At 36.5% G+C, this 18,155-nt stretch overlaps 1 protein-coding gene across 1 annotated transcript in view; it reads left to right on the top strand.

Annotated features, from left to right (window-relative positions):
- The window catches only part of UBE2J1 (ubiquitin conjugating enzyme E2 J1), a 43,172-nt gene that overhangs the window by 20,816 nt on the left and 4,201 nt on the right, over window positions 1–18,155 (top strand). The window contains exons 4-7 of the mRNA XM_036767113.1: window positions 4,651–4,735; window positions 5,068–5,173; window positions 7,298–7,427; window positions 11,035–11,157. Of these exons, the coding sequence (XP_036623008.1) occupies window positions 4,651–4,735; window positions 5,068–5,173; window positions 7,298–7,427; window positions 11,035–11,157 (444 nt within the window). The remainder of the gene's footprint in view (window positions 1–4,650; window positions 4,736–5,067; window positions 5,174–7,297; window positions 7,428–11,034; window positions 11,158–18,155) is intronic.

The raw sequence follows: 18,155 nt of genomic DNA on the forward strand, positions 1-18,155 counted from the left end.
TGCTTTGAAAAAACCATTTGAACTCAGTCTCTCTACTTCCTCTTTCTAAACCCTCTTCAGAACTATTCTCTCCAAAGTAACTAGTATGCTCTTAATTTTCAAATCTAATGGCGTTTTCTCTGTCCTGATCCTTTCTGACATCTCTAACATTTGATACTGTCAATCACCCTCTCAGATATTCTTTCCCTTCTAGATTATCGTGACACTTTCCTGGTCTTCCTGTCTGAACACTCTTCGGTCTCATTTGCTGAATCTTCATCTAGAAGGTACCCAGGAAATCTTTAGTATCCTAGGCCTTTTTTCTTCAATACTAATCTTGCTTAGTGATCTCATTAGCTCCCTTGGCTTCAATTATCATATCTCTGTAGATGATTCCCACATCTGTATATCTAGTCCTAATTTATCCTGAGAGCTACAGTCCTCATATCACACATTGTCTTTTGGGTATCTCAAATTGGATATCACATAAGCATCTCAAACTCAAATGTCCAAAACATAACTCATTATTTTTCCCTCAAGCCCTCTTCTCTTCCCAGTTTTCCTGTTCCTATTGAGGCACTGCCATCTTCCTAGTAACCCAGGCTTGAAACCTGGGTGATGTCCTTGTAGCAGCAACCATACTGACACACTCAGGATGACTTCTAGTACAGGTTTTTGGATCTGTTTTACTAGGAAAGATAGCTGTTTAAGGGGTCAACAGTCTTACTTTAATTAAACACATATATCATTCACTTAGTTCAGGGAAAAAGTCAGCACCCTGAACTTCAGAGAAAATACAAAGAGAAATTACAAGCACAGAAAATAGCATAGATCAACAGACAGGGCTTCTGTCTGAGCAATTAGCACAGATCAACAGATAGATCCAACTCTGTGACTGTAGCAATACATACGTAGTCACCAGAGAGAGAAGCACCAGCATGGGAGTTTTCAAAGCTGGGGCGGGGCTCCTTAATGGCTACCAAGAGTCCAAAAACACATGAACACTCTTCTAGTGAGTGAGCTCCCCAAAGCAAAACCTCACCTCAGAGTATATATACTCTTCTCAGAGTCAGAGGGCGTCACAACCTTCCTGATTCAGTGCCTAATTAGAAATTAGCAAAAGATGTGAGCCTTCCTATAAGCAAACTTCCCCCTAAGGCAAGTCCATCTCCCAATGGGCTCCACGTGAGGCCTATTAATCCATGGGGAAGATCTTCAAATCCCCTTAACATTACTGGCCTAAACTCCTTATTCTTACCCCACATTATCAAATCTGTAGTCATATCTTGACAATTCTATATCTCTGACTGTCCACTTACATAGTCACCACCTTAATAGACAAGCCCTTATCACGGCTTACCTGGATTATTGCCATGGTCTTCTAATTGGCTTCAAGTCCCTGTTTTCAAGTCTCTCTCCTCTCTAATTCATCCTCTATTCAGCCATCAAAGTAGTTGACCTGTCATGATCATGTCATCTCTCTACTCAGTAAACTCAACCACAGCTCCCTCTTACCTCCAGGATGAAATATGAAATCCTTTGTTTGGCATTTAAAGACTTTTACAGCCTCAACCCTTTATAGTCTTGCACTTTGTTTCATACACACTATGATCCAGCTTCACTGGTCTCTGCTCTTCTATGGTCAATTTGCTATTCCTCACATACAACACTGTCTCCTAGACTCTGCCTTCGAATTGACTCTCCTTCACCTCCTAAAAAAAGTCTGGACCAGGCTCTCTGCTTATCTTTTCCCCCTTGCTTCTATGGCTTCCTTCAAGCTTCATATCCTTCCTTTAGCTTAGATATTGCCTTCTGCAAGAGACTTTTGCTGGTCTTCCTTGCTGTTAGTACCTTCCCTCTGAGATTACCTTCTATTTAAACCGTATATATCTTGTATATACATAGTTATTTGCATGTTGTCTCCCCTGTTAGAATATGAGCTCCTTTAGGGTAGGGACTATGTTTTTGCCTTTCATTGTATTCTTTGTACTTAGTACAGTGCTTAATAAATGCTTGTTGCCTGATATCAACCTAGCCTGATAAGCCAGCATTAAATATGCACCCATTGCTTGCCTCTCTAATAAAAAGAGGGAAATGCTTTTAAGGTTTAGTCATTAGAGTTCGATTTATTATTCTCTCCGTACATTTTGTTTTAGTCATTGTATGTTTATTTTTATGATTCTAAAAATTCTTGATGAAATTCCTCATAGGTAACAAGCAGGTTTTCTTAAGTTATGGTCAACCATGGACTATATCTTTGCCATTTCCCTGTTAACTGACAGATGTAGAGAATATAAGATACTATTGTGCTTTTTGTTTATTAATTAATTTGGTAGAACAAAACACTGCCTTATGGCAGTATCTCCTGTCTGTACATCAGAATCATTCAAGATTCCTTGAAAGATAGAAAAATAGAAATAACATTTTCCCAACAACTCTGTGATAATAAACATCAGGGAAACATAAAACAGAGAGACCCATACTTGATAAGGTTGATAGGAGAAATCTAGATCAGAATTCAAGTCAAAGAGGGTTTCCCTGTGGATGGTCATTCAGTTGCTCTTGTTTGTGGATGACAACTTATTTATGTATCAAATCCCAGAAACTTGCAAGGCTTTCCTGGAAGAGATTTATAATCACTTGAAGGAGTTAGGCCTGTCCATTTACACAGGGAAAACCAAGTGAATAAAGTTTGTTATCCAGCATTGCAGTGACCACCCTATAAAGACTGTTCATCAGTTCCTATTTCTAGGAAAATAAATTCTTCCCAGAGTTGAACAGGAGAGAAAAGTGGGCTGGATTGCCTTTTGGAAATTGAAGACCACAAGTTAACCATGAAAGCAAAAGCCCATTTTTAATGCTAACATTCTATTGGTACTGCTCTATGGCAGCAAGACATGGAATGTAACTGCCTCCAAAAACCAAGACTAAATATCACACAGAGGGCAGTGAAAAGACATATTGTGGGTGTGAGAAGGCTACAACATACGATAAACTCCAAAGAAGATCAGGAATTGTATGATAGGAGAGAAGATGGCCTGGTCATATGGTAACAAGAGTATTCCTAGGTCCCCTTAATTGTTAAGAGAAAGCAAGGAAGACCCTCAGCATATTAGGTGGACTCCTACGTTGTGCGAGAACATGGACAGGAGTAACATAGGATAGGCTGGCATGGATGGTTGGAGAATCAGCATTGTTGGAGGGCACTTCCCAATCAGTGAAATCCCCAGACTTTTTTATTTTTTGAGAGGTGAAACTTCTGAATCCTTTTTCTCTCAGCAAGTGGCAATGACTGTTTTCCCATGTCAATCTACAAAAGCCAGTTTTACCCGTAATGAAACTGAGTTATGGTACTGACTGTGACCCTGAGTACTAGTCACTCTTAGGAGCTCTGAACTCCTGAGCTCCTCCTCTAAGATTGAAGCTCTGGGTGTTATTGATATGGTGGGACATAGGAGGGTGTGGAGAAGAAAGAGAAAGGCAGTTTGAACACTTGAGGGCTGGGCAGCTCCCTCAGCAACATTGATGCAGCCGCTAGTCATGTGCTGTGAATTAAATGTAAGATGGGAACTGCCTGAATTGTTACAAGTTTCAGTGAAAATATTTACATTTTATCAAGAATTATATTTTTTTGTCTTTCTTTTTTTCCCTCTTTTTTAATTCATTTTATTTGTTTAATATTTTTAGTTGTCAGCATTGATTTTCACAAGAGTTTGAATTACAAATTTTCTCCCCATTTCTACCTTCCCCCCCACTCCAAGATGGCGTATATTCTGGTTGCCCTGTTTCAAGAATTAAATTAACTACTTAAGGAGAATATATGTTAAAAGAAGAGTCCTAAACATATCTGCTGAAAGTGAAGATAGTAACATGAATAAAGCACTCCTATAATTATTCCCTTCTTCCCCAGGTCTCATAGTTCTTACATTTCCACTTTTAAATATGATGAGACCTCTCAGAAGAGTATTAAAGGCACCGAGCTAGGACCCAGGAGACCAGATTTATAAATGCTTGTTGATTGGTTGATGGACTCTTGTCAATGTGCCCTTCTGCTTCTCCTCCATACTGCCTCCTTTGCTGCTTCTTGCCAAACTCTTAACAGTAATTATGCCACAGAGTTCTGTCTTAAGCGTCTGCTTTTTATATAATTATTCCCTCAACTCATCTTCCAGTGCAACTTCAACTAGCATCTTTTCATGGATGCCTAGCATAGTAGAAGGGTTAAAGGCACTGGGCTAAGGATTCAGGAAACTTGATTTCTACTCTTAGCTCTGCTACTAGCTGGTTGTTTTAATGTGGACAATTTGCTTACCTGCTCTGGGCCCTCAGTATCTCCTTATCCTTAAAACATAAAGGAGATGTTGGACTTAATGATAGAAAGTGGCTTCCAGTTCTGTAGTTCAAAGCTCTAGTTCTGTGACTCCCAAATCTCCATTTCAAGCTTAGCACAAAACAGGAACCATATTGTTTTTTTTGTGTGTCCTAGATAGAGCTTAATATGGTGATAGATGCAGAGTTAGGAGCTAAACAAATACTTATCAGTTCATTCTATTTTTGTGAATCCAATTAAGTATTTTTAAAATTGTTAAAAGCAACTTCTAAAACTAAGAGTCTTAAAGAAATATTATTTAAAACATGTTTGTGATAAGTATAAATTATTTTATCCTTAAGGCTAATGGAAGGTTTGAAGTAGGCAAGAAAATTTGTTTGAGCATCTCAGGACATCATCCTGAAACTTGGCAGCCTTCATGGAGTAGTAAGTATCAGTTTATTGTTATAATTAATCTTATTTAAAGAACTTCTTACCAGTTTATAATTAATAATTAATTTTCTTCTGAGATTAAAGTGATTGCTATACAATATTAAATATTGAATAGAAAAAATGTAAAATTTAGTCCGATTTTCACATTTGCTGTCAGATAAATACAGGATGAGGGTATTAGGGATGTCTTATTTTACTTAAGTATTCCATCATGTGAGCCTAAAAATTTGGGGGGTTTTGGTGTTTGTTTTTCCCCAACTCCAGTGGTGGGAATCTAATGCTTTTTAATTTCACATATAGATTGAATGTTGGGTTGTTCATTTCAGTCAGAACAGCATTGTTAGCCATCATTGGATTTATGCCAACAAAAGGAGAAGGTGCCATAGGGTCTCTAGACTACTCACCTGAGGAAAGAAGAGCTCTTGCCAAAAAGTGAGTACCTTACATTTTATTCTTTATCTAGTATTTAAGTTGTTTTCCAGACCTACAAAGCATGTACCTTGAAGAAATGATGCTTGTTTTTTCCTAACTTCATTCTATCTCCATGAGCTGACTTGTTCTTAAATATCAAATTACTTGATTAACTTCATATAAAAGCAGCAGTAAATGACCTGTTGTTTTGTTGGCAGAACTTCTCAGTAAGGTTCCATTAGATTCATTCTAGGAGTAGATTTTTTTTCATAATGTTGCAGTGAAATATAGTAGGTAAATACCATATGAACTTTTGCTCTTAAATTTCACCTGCTCCCTCAGTCAGAGGCTACAGAAATTCTGATGTCAGGATTTCATTGTATGGTTGATTCTGTAAAGTGAAAGGAGGGGTATTTATGCCTATGGTGGGAAAAAAGTTTTTCAGCACTCTGCAAATGATGAGTGCGCCATCATCACCATCCAGAAATGGCTTAGTTTTTTCTCCTAGGCACTAAAAGGCTTTTGCAAAAACTCAGACATTTTCGAATTGCCAAGTACTGACTATTAAACTTAAAGTGTTTCGATAAGACATGTCTTATTACTAAGACAGTAACAAAAATAAGAAAATTGTGAACACTACATGCATAATGGGGAAATTACATCACAGGATCATAGACTTAGAGCTGGAAGGAACCAAAGATGTCAGTCCCAAACCATCGTTTTACAGATGAGGAACTGAGGCCCAAGGAAGTTAACTGATTTGCCCAAGATCATGGGTGGGTTGTAAACCCAGATCCCCAACTCCATTTAGCACCTGCAATATGCAAACTGTTTTAGTAGGCTTTGGTGTAAAATGACAACTTTCATAAGATACTCATTTCAGTGAAAATTTATTGCCTCCTTGGCAATCTATCCCAGGTCTTCTGACCTCTACTTATATTTTCATTCTGTCATAAATCATTTAATTTAAAGATAGAAGGGATTTTAGAGATCATTAGACCCCTCATTTTCAAATCAGCAAAGCCATATTGTTTTTTCAGTTAGCTAATTAAATACGTAGTGTAGAAACAGATGTACACATGTAAAGCCTTTTTTGAATGGTGCTTTTTTTGTATTATATGTGGACCTGTCACAGTAAAAATGATTGGTTATTTTTAAAGACATTTGATACATTTGTAGTGCACTGGGGCAAATATATATATGTGTGTGTATGTGTGTGTGTGTGTGTGTGTGTGTGTGTGTGCGCGCAATGCGACTGCAGTATAAATAATATGATTTTTCCTCTAGATAAATGAATATTGTATTTTGTAGACCTGTGTTAAGCAAGTGTTTATCAGTTTGGTAGCATTCAGGTTCTTATTGTGGTTGGCAAATCTTTTCTGTAATTGGCATATGGAGGAAAAATATTAGTGACAGAATGAGCTTTTCTAATGTTATGAAAATTCTGAGTTATTTTATCTTCTGTAATCTACCATGGTTGGAACCTTATTTCAGAAATTTTTATACTAGAAGGAGTGTTTCACTGTAAGGTAAGAAAATTATATTTTTGTTGTGGTAAACTTGTGTTTATACTGTCATGAGCATAACTATAAATATAAGAGTATTTGTGAGAATGTTTACTGGAGTTTTTGAAAAATGTAGCCGTTTATTGAACTTATCATCTGCTCGAGGGGGATAGTTGTTAGTTACACTTAATAGTTTTATTTGGAACAGAAAAGATCTCAATTTATGGTTTGGTTTTATCACTCAATAAAATATTGTGATTGGAAAAATATATTTAATAATATTTGCTAACTTTTTGAACCCATGGTTTAGGTGGCCAAATTTGGTGTAAAGAGAAAAAAAGAAGTCTGAAAAAAATCTATTAATGTTTCAGTTTTCTAATTTGGTGACTTAAAATGTACATCCAAATTTAAAAGTATATTTTATTCAGGGAAAATGTTTTCTTGGTTTTCCAACCTAGAAAGCATACGAGTGTGCATATGTGGGCTGAGCTTTTCAATATTTTTTCTTTTAAAGTAAAACTTTATTTGTTCAGTGTTTTATGTCTTTGTAAAAAGGGAATCACAGTCAACTATTTTTGTTTCCATTCATTGAGAGAATTCTTGATAGCAATCGTTTTAGAATTCTTTTATTTCTCACCAGGTCACAAGATTTCTGTTGTGAAGGATGTGGTTCAGCAATGAAGATCGCCCTGTTGCCTTTGTCATCAGGAAGTGATTCAAGTCAGGCCGATCAAGAGGCCAAGGAACTTGCTAGACAAATCAGTTTCAAGGTAAACTACATAATGGATTTTTAGCTAGGATTCCTCCCATTTTCCTGTCAGGAAGAAAAGATATTTCCTGGGGTTCTATAATAGTATGTTTGTATTCTGTAGGAATAACCACACCTATACTTTTGGAATTTAATTTCTAAATGAATGCTAGCTCGTGCTTTTATCTCTGAACCACTTATCATTAGTTGCTCATTTTGGCTCTTAATCATTTCCAGCTAGATTAAAATGAAAAGAGCCCTGGACTTAGTTAGAACACAAACATTTTAATTCACCAAATTAGAAAACTGAAATATTTGAATCTACCACTTAACTAGCTGTGTAATCCTGGGCAAGACACTTAGCTTTTCTGAGTTTATTTCCTCATCTGCAAAATGTTGGTGATATTTGTCCTGCCTACCCTACATGGTTTTTCTGAGAATTTGATGAAATTATGTGAAAGTGATCTAAAAATTTAAGGTGACATCATCATTACATTCTTTGTTATCTTCTGCAGAGTAGTAGAGTTCAGTGATCAATAAGCATGGATTGCTTACCTACTATGTATCAGATGATAGCTATTTACAAAGACCTTACAGTCTTATCAGATGTCAGATAAAAGAATTTTAGGTAGTTAATGTAGAAGACAAAGATTGACACGTGGTAAGATAGATGGCGCTGTCTGGGTTGGGCTGAATAGGGAAGTTTATTTTTAGCAAAATTAAATGACTATTTCCCTGCTTGTAACTTAGGAACTTAGACAGTTTTATGTGTTTTTAAAGGTGCTCTGGAGGCAACTATCTATATGGAAATTAAAGTATTTATGTTTTATATGAGGGCTTGGAAGATAATTTTTAAAAAGACATGTTTTATAATAAAACATGTCTAGTTCAGGAAATTTTCAGAGTACTGCTATTAATTTAGTAGGTAGGCTTTTCTTGCTGGATATTTACCTAATACAGCAAGGGTGAAGAGCAAATGATATTAAAAATATACTTTAGTTTCATATTACAGTCAGTCTAAGGAAAAGAGGATGAGACAAGGATAAGAAAGAGAGACAAGAAATTGAGAGGAAGATAGAATAGCATAAATGGAGGGAAGAGATACAAGTGGAAAGAGAAAGAACAGATCTAGAAAGAGCTATAGACAGAAAGAAAGAGCAGAGATCAAGATGGGAGAGGCAGAGAGGAGAGAGGGAAGAAAGGCTCCATAGTTTACAAGAAAAGTGAACTGTATGAGTATACCCTGCTTTGGGCTGCCTGGAGCACTTGGTTATCTGTTCCTTCACAGGATAGTCGGTTTTGGTATCCCTTACCAGGTTACCCCACCTACTTCATCTGTTCTTATAACTTTGGGTCAACTCCCACCATCAATCAATGTAGCTTTGTCTCCCTTCTCTTCACTCTTCTCTGTTATTGTGCCTACCCTGTTTTTCCATCTATATTTTGTTTCCATCTGCTCTACTAATTCTTCATACTCTTTACCTAACATCTTTGACACACCTAGCATGTGGAGAGTTTAGGATCTCTACCACTGTTGTTGGCCTGAGCCTGATTTACTCTTTGTTTAAAAAAAAAAGTTTTATTGATGTCTTTGTTTTTTACATCCCGGTCATTTTCTAATAATCTCTATCCCCTCATATACTGACCTGTACAACTGTCTGTCTACATATGCATTCTTTCCTAAATCCTTCCTTTACCAAAAAGAGGGAGAAAACTGTTTCTACAGCCTTTTGAAATCATTATTGGTCATTGTACTTAAGCTGAGTTCAGCTACCTTTTTTGTTTTTTTCATTTATGTCATCATTCTGTAAGTCATTTTCTTTCTGCTTTGTTCCATTGGCATCTGTTCACATGAATCTTCCCATTTTTCTTTGAATTCTTCATAACTCATTTTTACAGTAAAATGTTATACCATTACATTCATATAGCATCATTTGTTTAACTATCCTCTATTCAGCAGACATTCTGTTTGTTTCTTGAGGGTTTTTTGCAGCTACAAATATTTTGTTATATATGGGACCTTTGTTTTTGTCTTTGACCTCTTTGGGGTAAATGCCACTAGTGGGATTGCTGGGCATGAACAATGAATTAACTTTCTTTACATAATTCTAAATTGTTTTCCAGAACGGTTAGATGAATTCACAGCTCCAACAACAATTTCTTAGTGTTTTTCTGACTTCCTACAACCCTTTCAACATTATTTTTGTCTTTTATCATTTTTGCTAATTTGATGATATGACATGAGATCTCAGTTGTAGTTCGCAGTGACTTGGAGAATTTTTCTATATGGTTACTCATTTTGCATATATTCTTTTGAAAACTGTTTGCTCATATCCTTTGAGCACTTATCTATTTGGGAATGACTCTATCTTATATAATTGAGTCCATTCCTTGTATATCTTAGAAAAATACGTTTCACACAAATATCTTTCCCTCACTCTGCAGTCTTCTTATTCTAGTTATGTTGATTTCAGTTATGCAAAAGTTTTAAAATTTTGTGTAAGTATAATTTTCCATCTTCTATAATTTCCTTTATCCATTGTTTAAGAGCTTCCCCTCAGCCATTGTTTTGAAAGTTACTTCTCCAATTCTACCCAATTTTTTTGATATGGCTTTTTTTATATTTATCTGATTGCCTTCTTCATCATTTTCTTCTCTTCTCTCATTTTCCTCACCCCCATTAAAACCCATGAGGTACTTAGCTCCTTATGCAAAAACTAAGCTTCTATCTTTTGAGCATGCTATCCTGTGGGTAAAATGCTGAGGTGTGACCCCTTTGTGGTAATTTTTCATATTCTTATATTAAGCAGATGTCTTTGAAAAACTTAATTTAAGAAACCTAAAATTGAACCGTAAACTCAAGTTTCCCTTTTTGTTACAATGTGGGACTGGTAAAAATGATTATTATTAGATAGTCACACCTAATGTTGCACAATTCTAATTTGTCTTAGGAACAAAAGAGCTTCACAGATACATGTAACTTTAATTTCATTAGAGTACCATGTAGATATATCCCAAATAAGCAGTTATTATCAAGGAGGTCATTTTAGGTATATTGTAAACAAGACTGTGCAGATGAAGTAATGGGACTATTGTAGAAAATTATAAGAGATGAGTGAATGGGTGAATCTGTCCAAATGGAAGACCTGAAATATTTTATCAGATTAAAAAACAACAAGAAATGGTGACTTTCCTGAAACCTCAGTTTAGTGAAATAGCTATTTACTAATGCATTTGAATTGGTATTAACAGATGTTTGTCTTTTTCCTGTCCAGTTGTTTAAATCTGTGTGTACATCAGTGCCCCAAATCACCCTCTTAAAGCCTTCTTCGGCTACCCCATCCCACACTGATTATATTTTCCTTTTCTGTTGTAGTTAGCCATGACCAGACAGGTTAGCATTTAATAGTTTTCTGGTCGTTTCTTCTCTGTCATTCTTGTTTCCCTAATTAGATTGTAAACTCTTGGAGAGTAGGGACCATATCTCATGTTTCTTTTGTATGCCCCAAATATGATAGTAAAACAGATAAAATTAAGTTTGTAGATTAGTCTGCAGTTTCTCCTCTTCTCATATGTGTGTGTGTGTGTGTGTGTACACATATACATATATGTTTATCTTTTTCTTTTAGGCAGAAGTCAATTCATCTGGAAAGTCTGTCACTGTGCCAGATTTAAAAAACTCTTTCTCCTTAAGTGAGCCACAACAGGAAGGTAGACCTTCGACATTCCAGGATACAACAGCCAGTACATCGGTATGACTCTCTTATTTCATATATTATTATTATTATTGACATGTGGGTGTATAGGAAAGAACATTGATTTGGGAGCTGCCAGATTTGGGTTCTAGCTCTAATTCTGCCATTAACTAGTTATATGAACTTATATAAGTTGCTTAAACTCTCTGGGTTTGTTTTCTCATCTGCCAAATGGCATTAGATTAAATTATCTCTAAAATTCTATAATTCTGTAATCATTGGACATCCTTGTTGTGCCAGGTTCTGTACAACAGAACTAGAGGATATGAGATCTGTTGTCTCTCCCTTTGTGCTTTAAATAGGCCAACCTCTTAATTTTTTATGGCTAGTTCTCTTACTTGGTTAAAGCACTGTACTTATAATAAGGCTAAAGGAATGACTGGTCTCTGTGGTAGCCAGTTAGTTTTATTCTGTTCCAAGGCTATAGATTGCATCCTCAACCCTAACCAGCAACTAGGTTTATGCCCTAGATCCTGAGAAGATGGTGAATATATAAACTCAGCTACAATTGTGTTCTAATTACTCATACTTCACACTCGTATTTTATATTTCACTGTTACTCAGAACTTCTTTGCTTCAAAAATCTTAAATTCTGAAATTCCCATTCCTGACCATCTCCTTATTTTCTACCTCACCCTCCTGTGTATTGAACCTCTTCATCGTCTTAATTGTGAAGTCTGGTTCTTTGAACCTTCTTTGTTTAACCCCGCCCGTCACCTCCGTTTTGACTCCAGTTGCCTCCCTTCTCATCTTGAATGTCATTATCAGCTATTTCAGCAGTGTACTCACTGCTGTCTCATCCCCTTGACTGTCTGACCATTTTTGCTTTGTTAATCCCAAATCCTGGGAAAACCCTGCTATCAACTTAGAGGTTGCTGAGCAAGGCTAAAGAAAAATCCTGCAGTTAGTTATGCTGTTTGGCTCTATTACATATTTATACTATCTGACCTCAGTACTGTAATGCAGTATATTTATTCATCTCCTATAGAATTAATAGCCAGTTTTGTCTGTATTTATTATTCCTATTCTACTCTCAAGTCTTTAGCTATTATCTTGCTTCCCTGAAGTTGAGCAGGTGGCTTCATTTCATACTTGACAGACATTTGGGCAGTAAACTATACATTCTCACAACTTCCCTCCTCAAGCTCAGAACCTCTCTTTATCTTCCTCTCCTGCTTAGCTTTTCTTTCTGACAAGGAAGTAGCTCCTTCCCAAGGCAAACCTTTTCTAGTTCTGTTGATTGTCCTATCTTCTGCCTTTTTTGGGATTTGGTTTTAATAGTCTCCTCTGTGGAAGCTTTCGTATTTTCTTTCTGCTTTACTATCTCTGTTTCTTTGATCCATGCTCAAGTTTCCCTTATCCTAAGATAACCTTTCCTCAATCTAATTACTCCCCTCAAATTATTGTCCTTTCTGTCACCTCTTCACTGCCAAACTTCTCAGAAAATTCATCTGTACTTGTTACCTCTACTTTTTTTTGTTATTTAGCTGTTGAGGAAAAAATTCCAGTAACAATAAATTATGCTTAGGAACAAGTTCTTTATTACTGTTGCAGAGAAGAAAACTGTGAGGCTGAAATTTAGACTTGGCTCCCTCTCCCAAAAGGGTGAAGTTCATGTAAAGGTTTCTAAGTATCCACACAGATGTGAAAGTCCTGTGAATTCATTTTGCAGCTCAAAGAGGGGTCAGAAACAGGCTGGCTTCAAAGGAAGGGAATATCAAAGAGGGCTACAGTTGTCCTTCCTTCCTGGAACTATTTTACTCTCTTGTTATCAGGACAAAGAGCCTCTTAAGCTTAAAAATAACACTTTGTAGTATTTTCCAGAGGCCTCTAAAGGTAAAGTTTATTGCTCATTTAAGAATTAGAGCTTTTTATGTCACTTCTCACCCCATAATCCCTGGAACCTGGCTACTGTTCTCCCCACTCAGTTAAAACTGCTCTATGGAAGGTTACCATTGACCCTCATCGCTAAATCCAGTGTTCTCTTTTCAGTCCTCATCATCTCCCAACTTTTCTGCAGCATTTGATACTGTGGACTATTTCTTCTTAAATTCTTTCTTCTCTCAACCTCTGTGACCTAGTATTATTCTGGTTTTCTTCCTACCTCTCTAAACTCTTTCTGCCTTGTTCTTTTTTTTTTATTCCTGCCCCCCAAATATGTGTGTTTCCCAGGTTATTGCCTCTCTTAGATTGTAACCCATTTTTGGAATAAATTTTGTCCAGACAAATCAGTGTTGAACTCATAAGGAGGTTGCACAGAAACTACCTTTGCTATCACTGGCAAGCAGTATCCTTCCAGTCTTCATGCTCCCCCTTTGCTCACCTATCTAGTCCTTGGCAATTCATCAGTCTTCAAAGTCAGAAAAAAAGTACATGAGGTTAGGGGTAGGGTGGGAAGTGTGGAACAAACAAGTTGTTTTAAGTAAGCCTTAGTAAGCTTGGGCCATTTCATAATATTTATTTACCATCCTGTGATCCCCTGCTAAAGTCTACTGAATTTTCAAATTCTAAAAGAATTTTTAAACATTTAGAATATTTTATGTCCATGTTGAAGTAGAGAATGCTTATAAAGTATTTTGAACTATGCTAAAAAAAAACCCCACCATATATAGATGTGTGTGTGTATGTATGTGTGTGAATGATATTACAAATATAATACCAAAGGAGATGTAGACAAAAACAGTGGTCTTTTAATTTTTTGCAAAATTATTGAGGATTTGGGTGTTGGAAAAAAGTTAAATCCCTTGTTTTTGTGCCTTAGCTTTGCAGCCCCTTGCTCCTAGTAAGCCCTTAATGAATGTTGTATTGTATTGAATTGAATCGAATCGAATCGAATGAGCTTTTCTCTGTTTAGTTAGGTTGGTCCTTGGTCTTCAATTACACAGTCTGTTTCTGGGCTAGGACTCAAAAGTGTTTCAACTTGGTAGGACTTACCAGAGCTTGTACATAGATTTGAGACCCCAGAATCAGTACCTCACCATGATAGGTAGAGAATTTATGGAGTGTTTAAACATGGACAAAAACCTCAGTGGATGAGAAAGGTTGAAGGGGCTTGCATCTGTGCCCATGTTGGACCCATGAGTGCTGAGGAATTTGAAAGCATTCATTATACTTTTATTTTCTTTCTCTGAATTGTGAAAGTTTTCTATGATTTTTTGCTCAGAAAATTTGTCAAGAAAATAATATATTTGTCATATCTGCTATTTCTTAAAAATTAATTATGGATTTTAATGTTATTTGTAGGAAAAATAGGACTTTTCCAAATCATTGTAGGTGCTTGCTTCTTTTGGTAGTGATTTGTCCCCTGGCTTTTCCTCTTTTATTGGTGATATTTTCCAACTGAAGCATAAAAGCATAGCAGTTTTTAAGGCTGGAGCATTTTTTCATGGCCCAAAGGTCATATCATCTTTAGTTCAAGCTATTAGGTATAAATTCTGTTAATAATAGCTTAGCTAACATTGTCAGTAACAACTCTTTTGAAACTGCCTTCGGTGACTACAAGTACATATTGTAACTTTTTAAAATCAGATTCCAGTCCGTATTAAAATTAATGGGAAAAATAGAAGGGAAACAAAGTACAGTTTTCAAAGGAATCTTATTATTTACCAGGTTCTCTCGAGCTTTATTTATTTAGCCTTACTGAATTTCTTGATGTACTTCATGTACTATTCAGGATTGTTATTATCAGAGGGCTTCCCTTAATATATCATTTTAGGGCTGAAAGGTGCCTCAAGATCACTTAGTCTACTGTATTAATTTTAAAGAGGAACTATATAGTTTAGCTAAATTATAGGCTAAATAGATTCTTGTGAACTAGCCTATTCTGGGGAAATTCCCAGTTCTACATAACCAATTTACAAATGAAAATTTGGAACACAACCTTTTCATAAATATGATTTGCAAATAAATTTTCAGGAACCAAGAAGAATCACTATTTATGGGTTTTAGAAAACATAACACCTTATTAAGAACCTCAGTCCCTGAGAAGATAAGAAAATTAGTGAAGAGAAGAAAATTAAAAATGACAGTCTTCATTGTTGGAAAAGAGAAGCATTCTTATTTTCTACATTTCTACAAGGCTAGAAAAAGTTTAAGTATATCAAGATGCAACAGATGGCCTGACGTTTTCCGAGGTGTTTAAAATTTTTACCAATCTCTCGCCCCCTCACTGCTAAAAACATAGCTTATCTGGGATTTGACAGTAAATTCTCACTGCATTTATATAGTACTCACACAGCAGCTGCCCTGGCCCAATACCAGGTCTCAGCTGCTTCCATAATGGCTGGATTATATAATCACTGTCATGGAAAATTTATATGAAACTGGTAAAATAATTTCACTTTAAATTATAGAAAAGTTACAAAGATTAAAACACACAGGAACATTAAGATTATATATAATTTAAGACATGCTCTTAAATATTCGAGTTATTAGCTTAAGACTTTCTGACTTTGTACTATTTATTTTATCAGTGTCCCTAGTATCAATCAAGTCTTCAAAATAAAATACCCACAGTCAATCAATCAATAAGATTATATTAAGTCCTCACAATGTGCCAGGCACTTAAGCCTGAGGCCATAAAGAAAACAACATCAATAATAATAGCTAGCATTTACATAGCTCTTTGATTCTGGGAGCAGTGCTAGTCCTAGGCAAATGTTTGAGGTAGGTTTAGTTTATCTTTGGCATAGTCTCACCCCTATTTCCACCCCTCCCCCCACCTTAGAGTATCCTTTCCTGCAAGCCCTAAGAATCCCAGATTTGAAAAAACAGAGGTCTCAGAGTCTATCATGTATCTGAAGAGGGAGCTTCCCTCTAGTATTTAGTTTAATTCAGCAAACATTTATTAAATACCTGTTATGTGACAGACACTATGCTAGGTTCTGGGGAAACAAAGACAAAACAAAATAAACAATATAATTAATAATTATATTGCTAATTAATTAATTATTAGTTAATTCATATTATATGCAAAATAATTAATGATCCCTGCCTTCAAGGAGCTTATATTCTTCTGATACCTCCTAGGAGGCTGTGGTGGTAGATAGAGTGTTGGAGTCAAGAAGATCTGACTTTAAATCCTATGTCAGACTATTAGAAGCTCTGTGACCCTGGGCAAGTCATTTAGTTTCTCAGAGTTAAAAAAACAATACTAATAATAATAGTGCCTACTTCACAAAGTTGTTGTGAATATCAAATGAGATAATATAGATGAAATGCTTTGCAAACCTTTTTTCATTACACAAATGGTAGCTAGTACTGGGCCTATAGAACAAGTACAGAAGTAAATGTGTAAAAAAAAAATACAAGTAGTTTCAAGAAAGAGCTATGAGGGATTAGGAGTCGCTTTTTGTAGGAGGTAGTCCTGGACCTGTGCTTTGAAGAAAGCCTGGCTTCCTAAGAAGCGAGGTGCATATCATTTATAGGAAATCACTTGTGCAAATTTATAGAAGCCAGAACTGTATGGAGAACAGTGAGCAGGCTAGTTTTATTGGATTGGATAGTTTGTGAAGGTATAATAAGAAATAAGACTGGAAGGTTTTCAAGTTAGAGTATTGTGGAAGGTTTTAAATGTCAGGTTGAAGAGTAAATACTTTATCCTAGAGGCACTGAGCAGTCATTGAAGCTTTTTGAGGAGGACATGGTCAGATCTTTGTTTTAGGAATATGAATTTGGCATCTTTTGTGGAGGGTGGATTAGAGAAGGAACTGGATGCAGATGATGAGGACCTGAGCTAGCTCTTTAAGTTGAGAAAAAGATAGACACAAGCTATGTGGTGAGGGTAGAATGGTCAAGACTCGTCAGCTGTTTTCACACAGAGGTTGAGAATGAGAGGAAAGCATCAAAGCTGACTTCAGGATGACTTCAAGGATGTAAACCTGAATGACTTGGAAGAATGGTGCATTCCTAACAACTGGTCATTGAGCCTCTGCATAAAAAGCCCTCTACCTGCTGAGGTAGCTCATTCCATTCTTATATGGTTCTTGTTAGGAAATTTTTTTTTTAAATTGGGCCAAAATCTGCCTCTGCAATTGCCCCTCAACTGTTCCTGGGGCCAAGAAGTACACATGTAGTCCCTTGCCCTGAATAACAGGCTCCAGCTCCTTAGGATCATACATGTAGAGCCAAAAGGGACCTGAGAGGTCATTTATCCCAGCTCTCTCCTTTCACAAATGAAGAAACTGCAGGGCCAGAAAAGTCAAGAGACTTGCCCAAGATTGTGCAGGTGGTGGGTCTGGCACTACCATTGTCAGTACTCTTCCCACTTAACCGTGTTGCTTCTAAGACCTGAAGAGGGTATTCCTGTCCTTTCTTAGTCTTTTCTTTTCCAGCTAGACTCCCCAGGTACTTGAACAGAGTCTTGGATAGCCTATTTTCTAGTCCTCACCAACCTGGTTTCCTTTTTTGGATGTGCTCAGGTTGTGATTGGTCTTCCTGAGTGTTATATAAAGCCCTCATGCTGGTTTGAACACCCTCTTGCCTTCAACTTCAGTATATCATGGAGATCTAACATTGTTCTGTGTTCCAAAATTGCCCCACTCCCTGAAATCTCTCTCTTTTAGTGTAACTTGGTCTTAGGAGTTTGGAGGAATGTGGTTTGAGCTAATTCACATTGTGTGAACAACTGATAAGCCTATAAGAACTGCAGATATATTTGAAATTTTAAGGGGGATATTAATCTCTTATCCATAGAATGTTGGTGAGTCTAATAAAATCAAGTAAAAAAATTAAGGCAGGTTGGCATTTTGGTGGCAGGTGGGTTACCATGAAGGCAGACCAGTCTTAAATGTCCCCGGGGTCAAATCAACTAAGGTGTTCCTGGTTTTCTTAGATTTTTCCCTTATTCTACATATGAATGTAATTTCTCTTATAATCCTAGATTTGTTCATTACAGCTTTTATGGGCGGGGGTAGCAGGGGCTGGGATAAGGGCAAGTGTTGTCTGCAGAAGAGATGTAAATTGAATGCTTGCAAGCTGAAAACTGCCTACCTAAC

The sequence above is a fragment of the Trichosurus vulpecula genome, chromosome 7, assembly GCF_011100635.1.
Source record: "Trichosurus vulpecula isolate mTriVul1 chromosome 7, mTriVul1.pri, whole genome shotgun sequence".
NCBI classification, from domain to species: Eukaryota; Metazoa; Chordata; class Mammalia; order Diprotodontia; family Phalangeridae; genus Trichosurus; species Trichosurus vulpecula.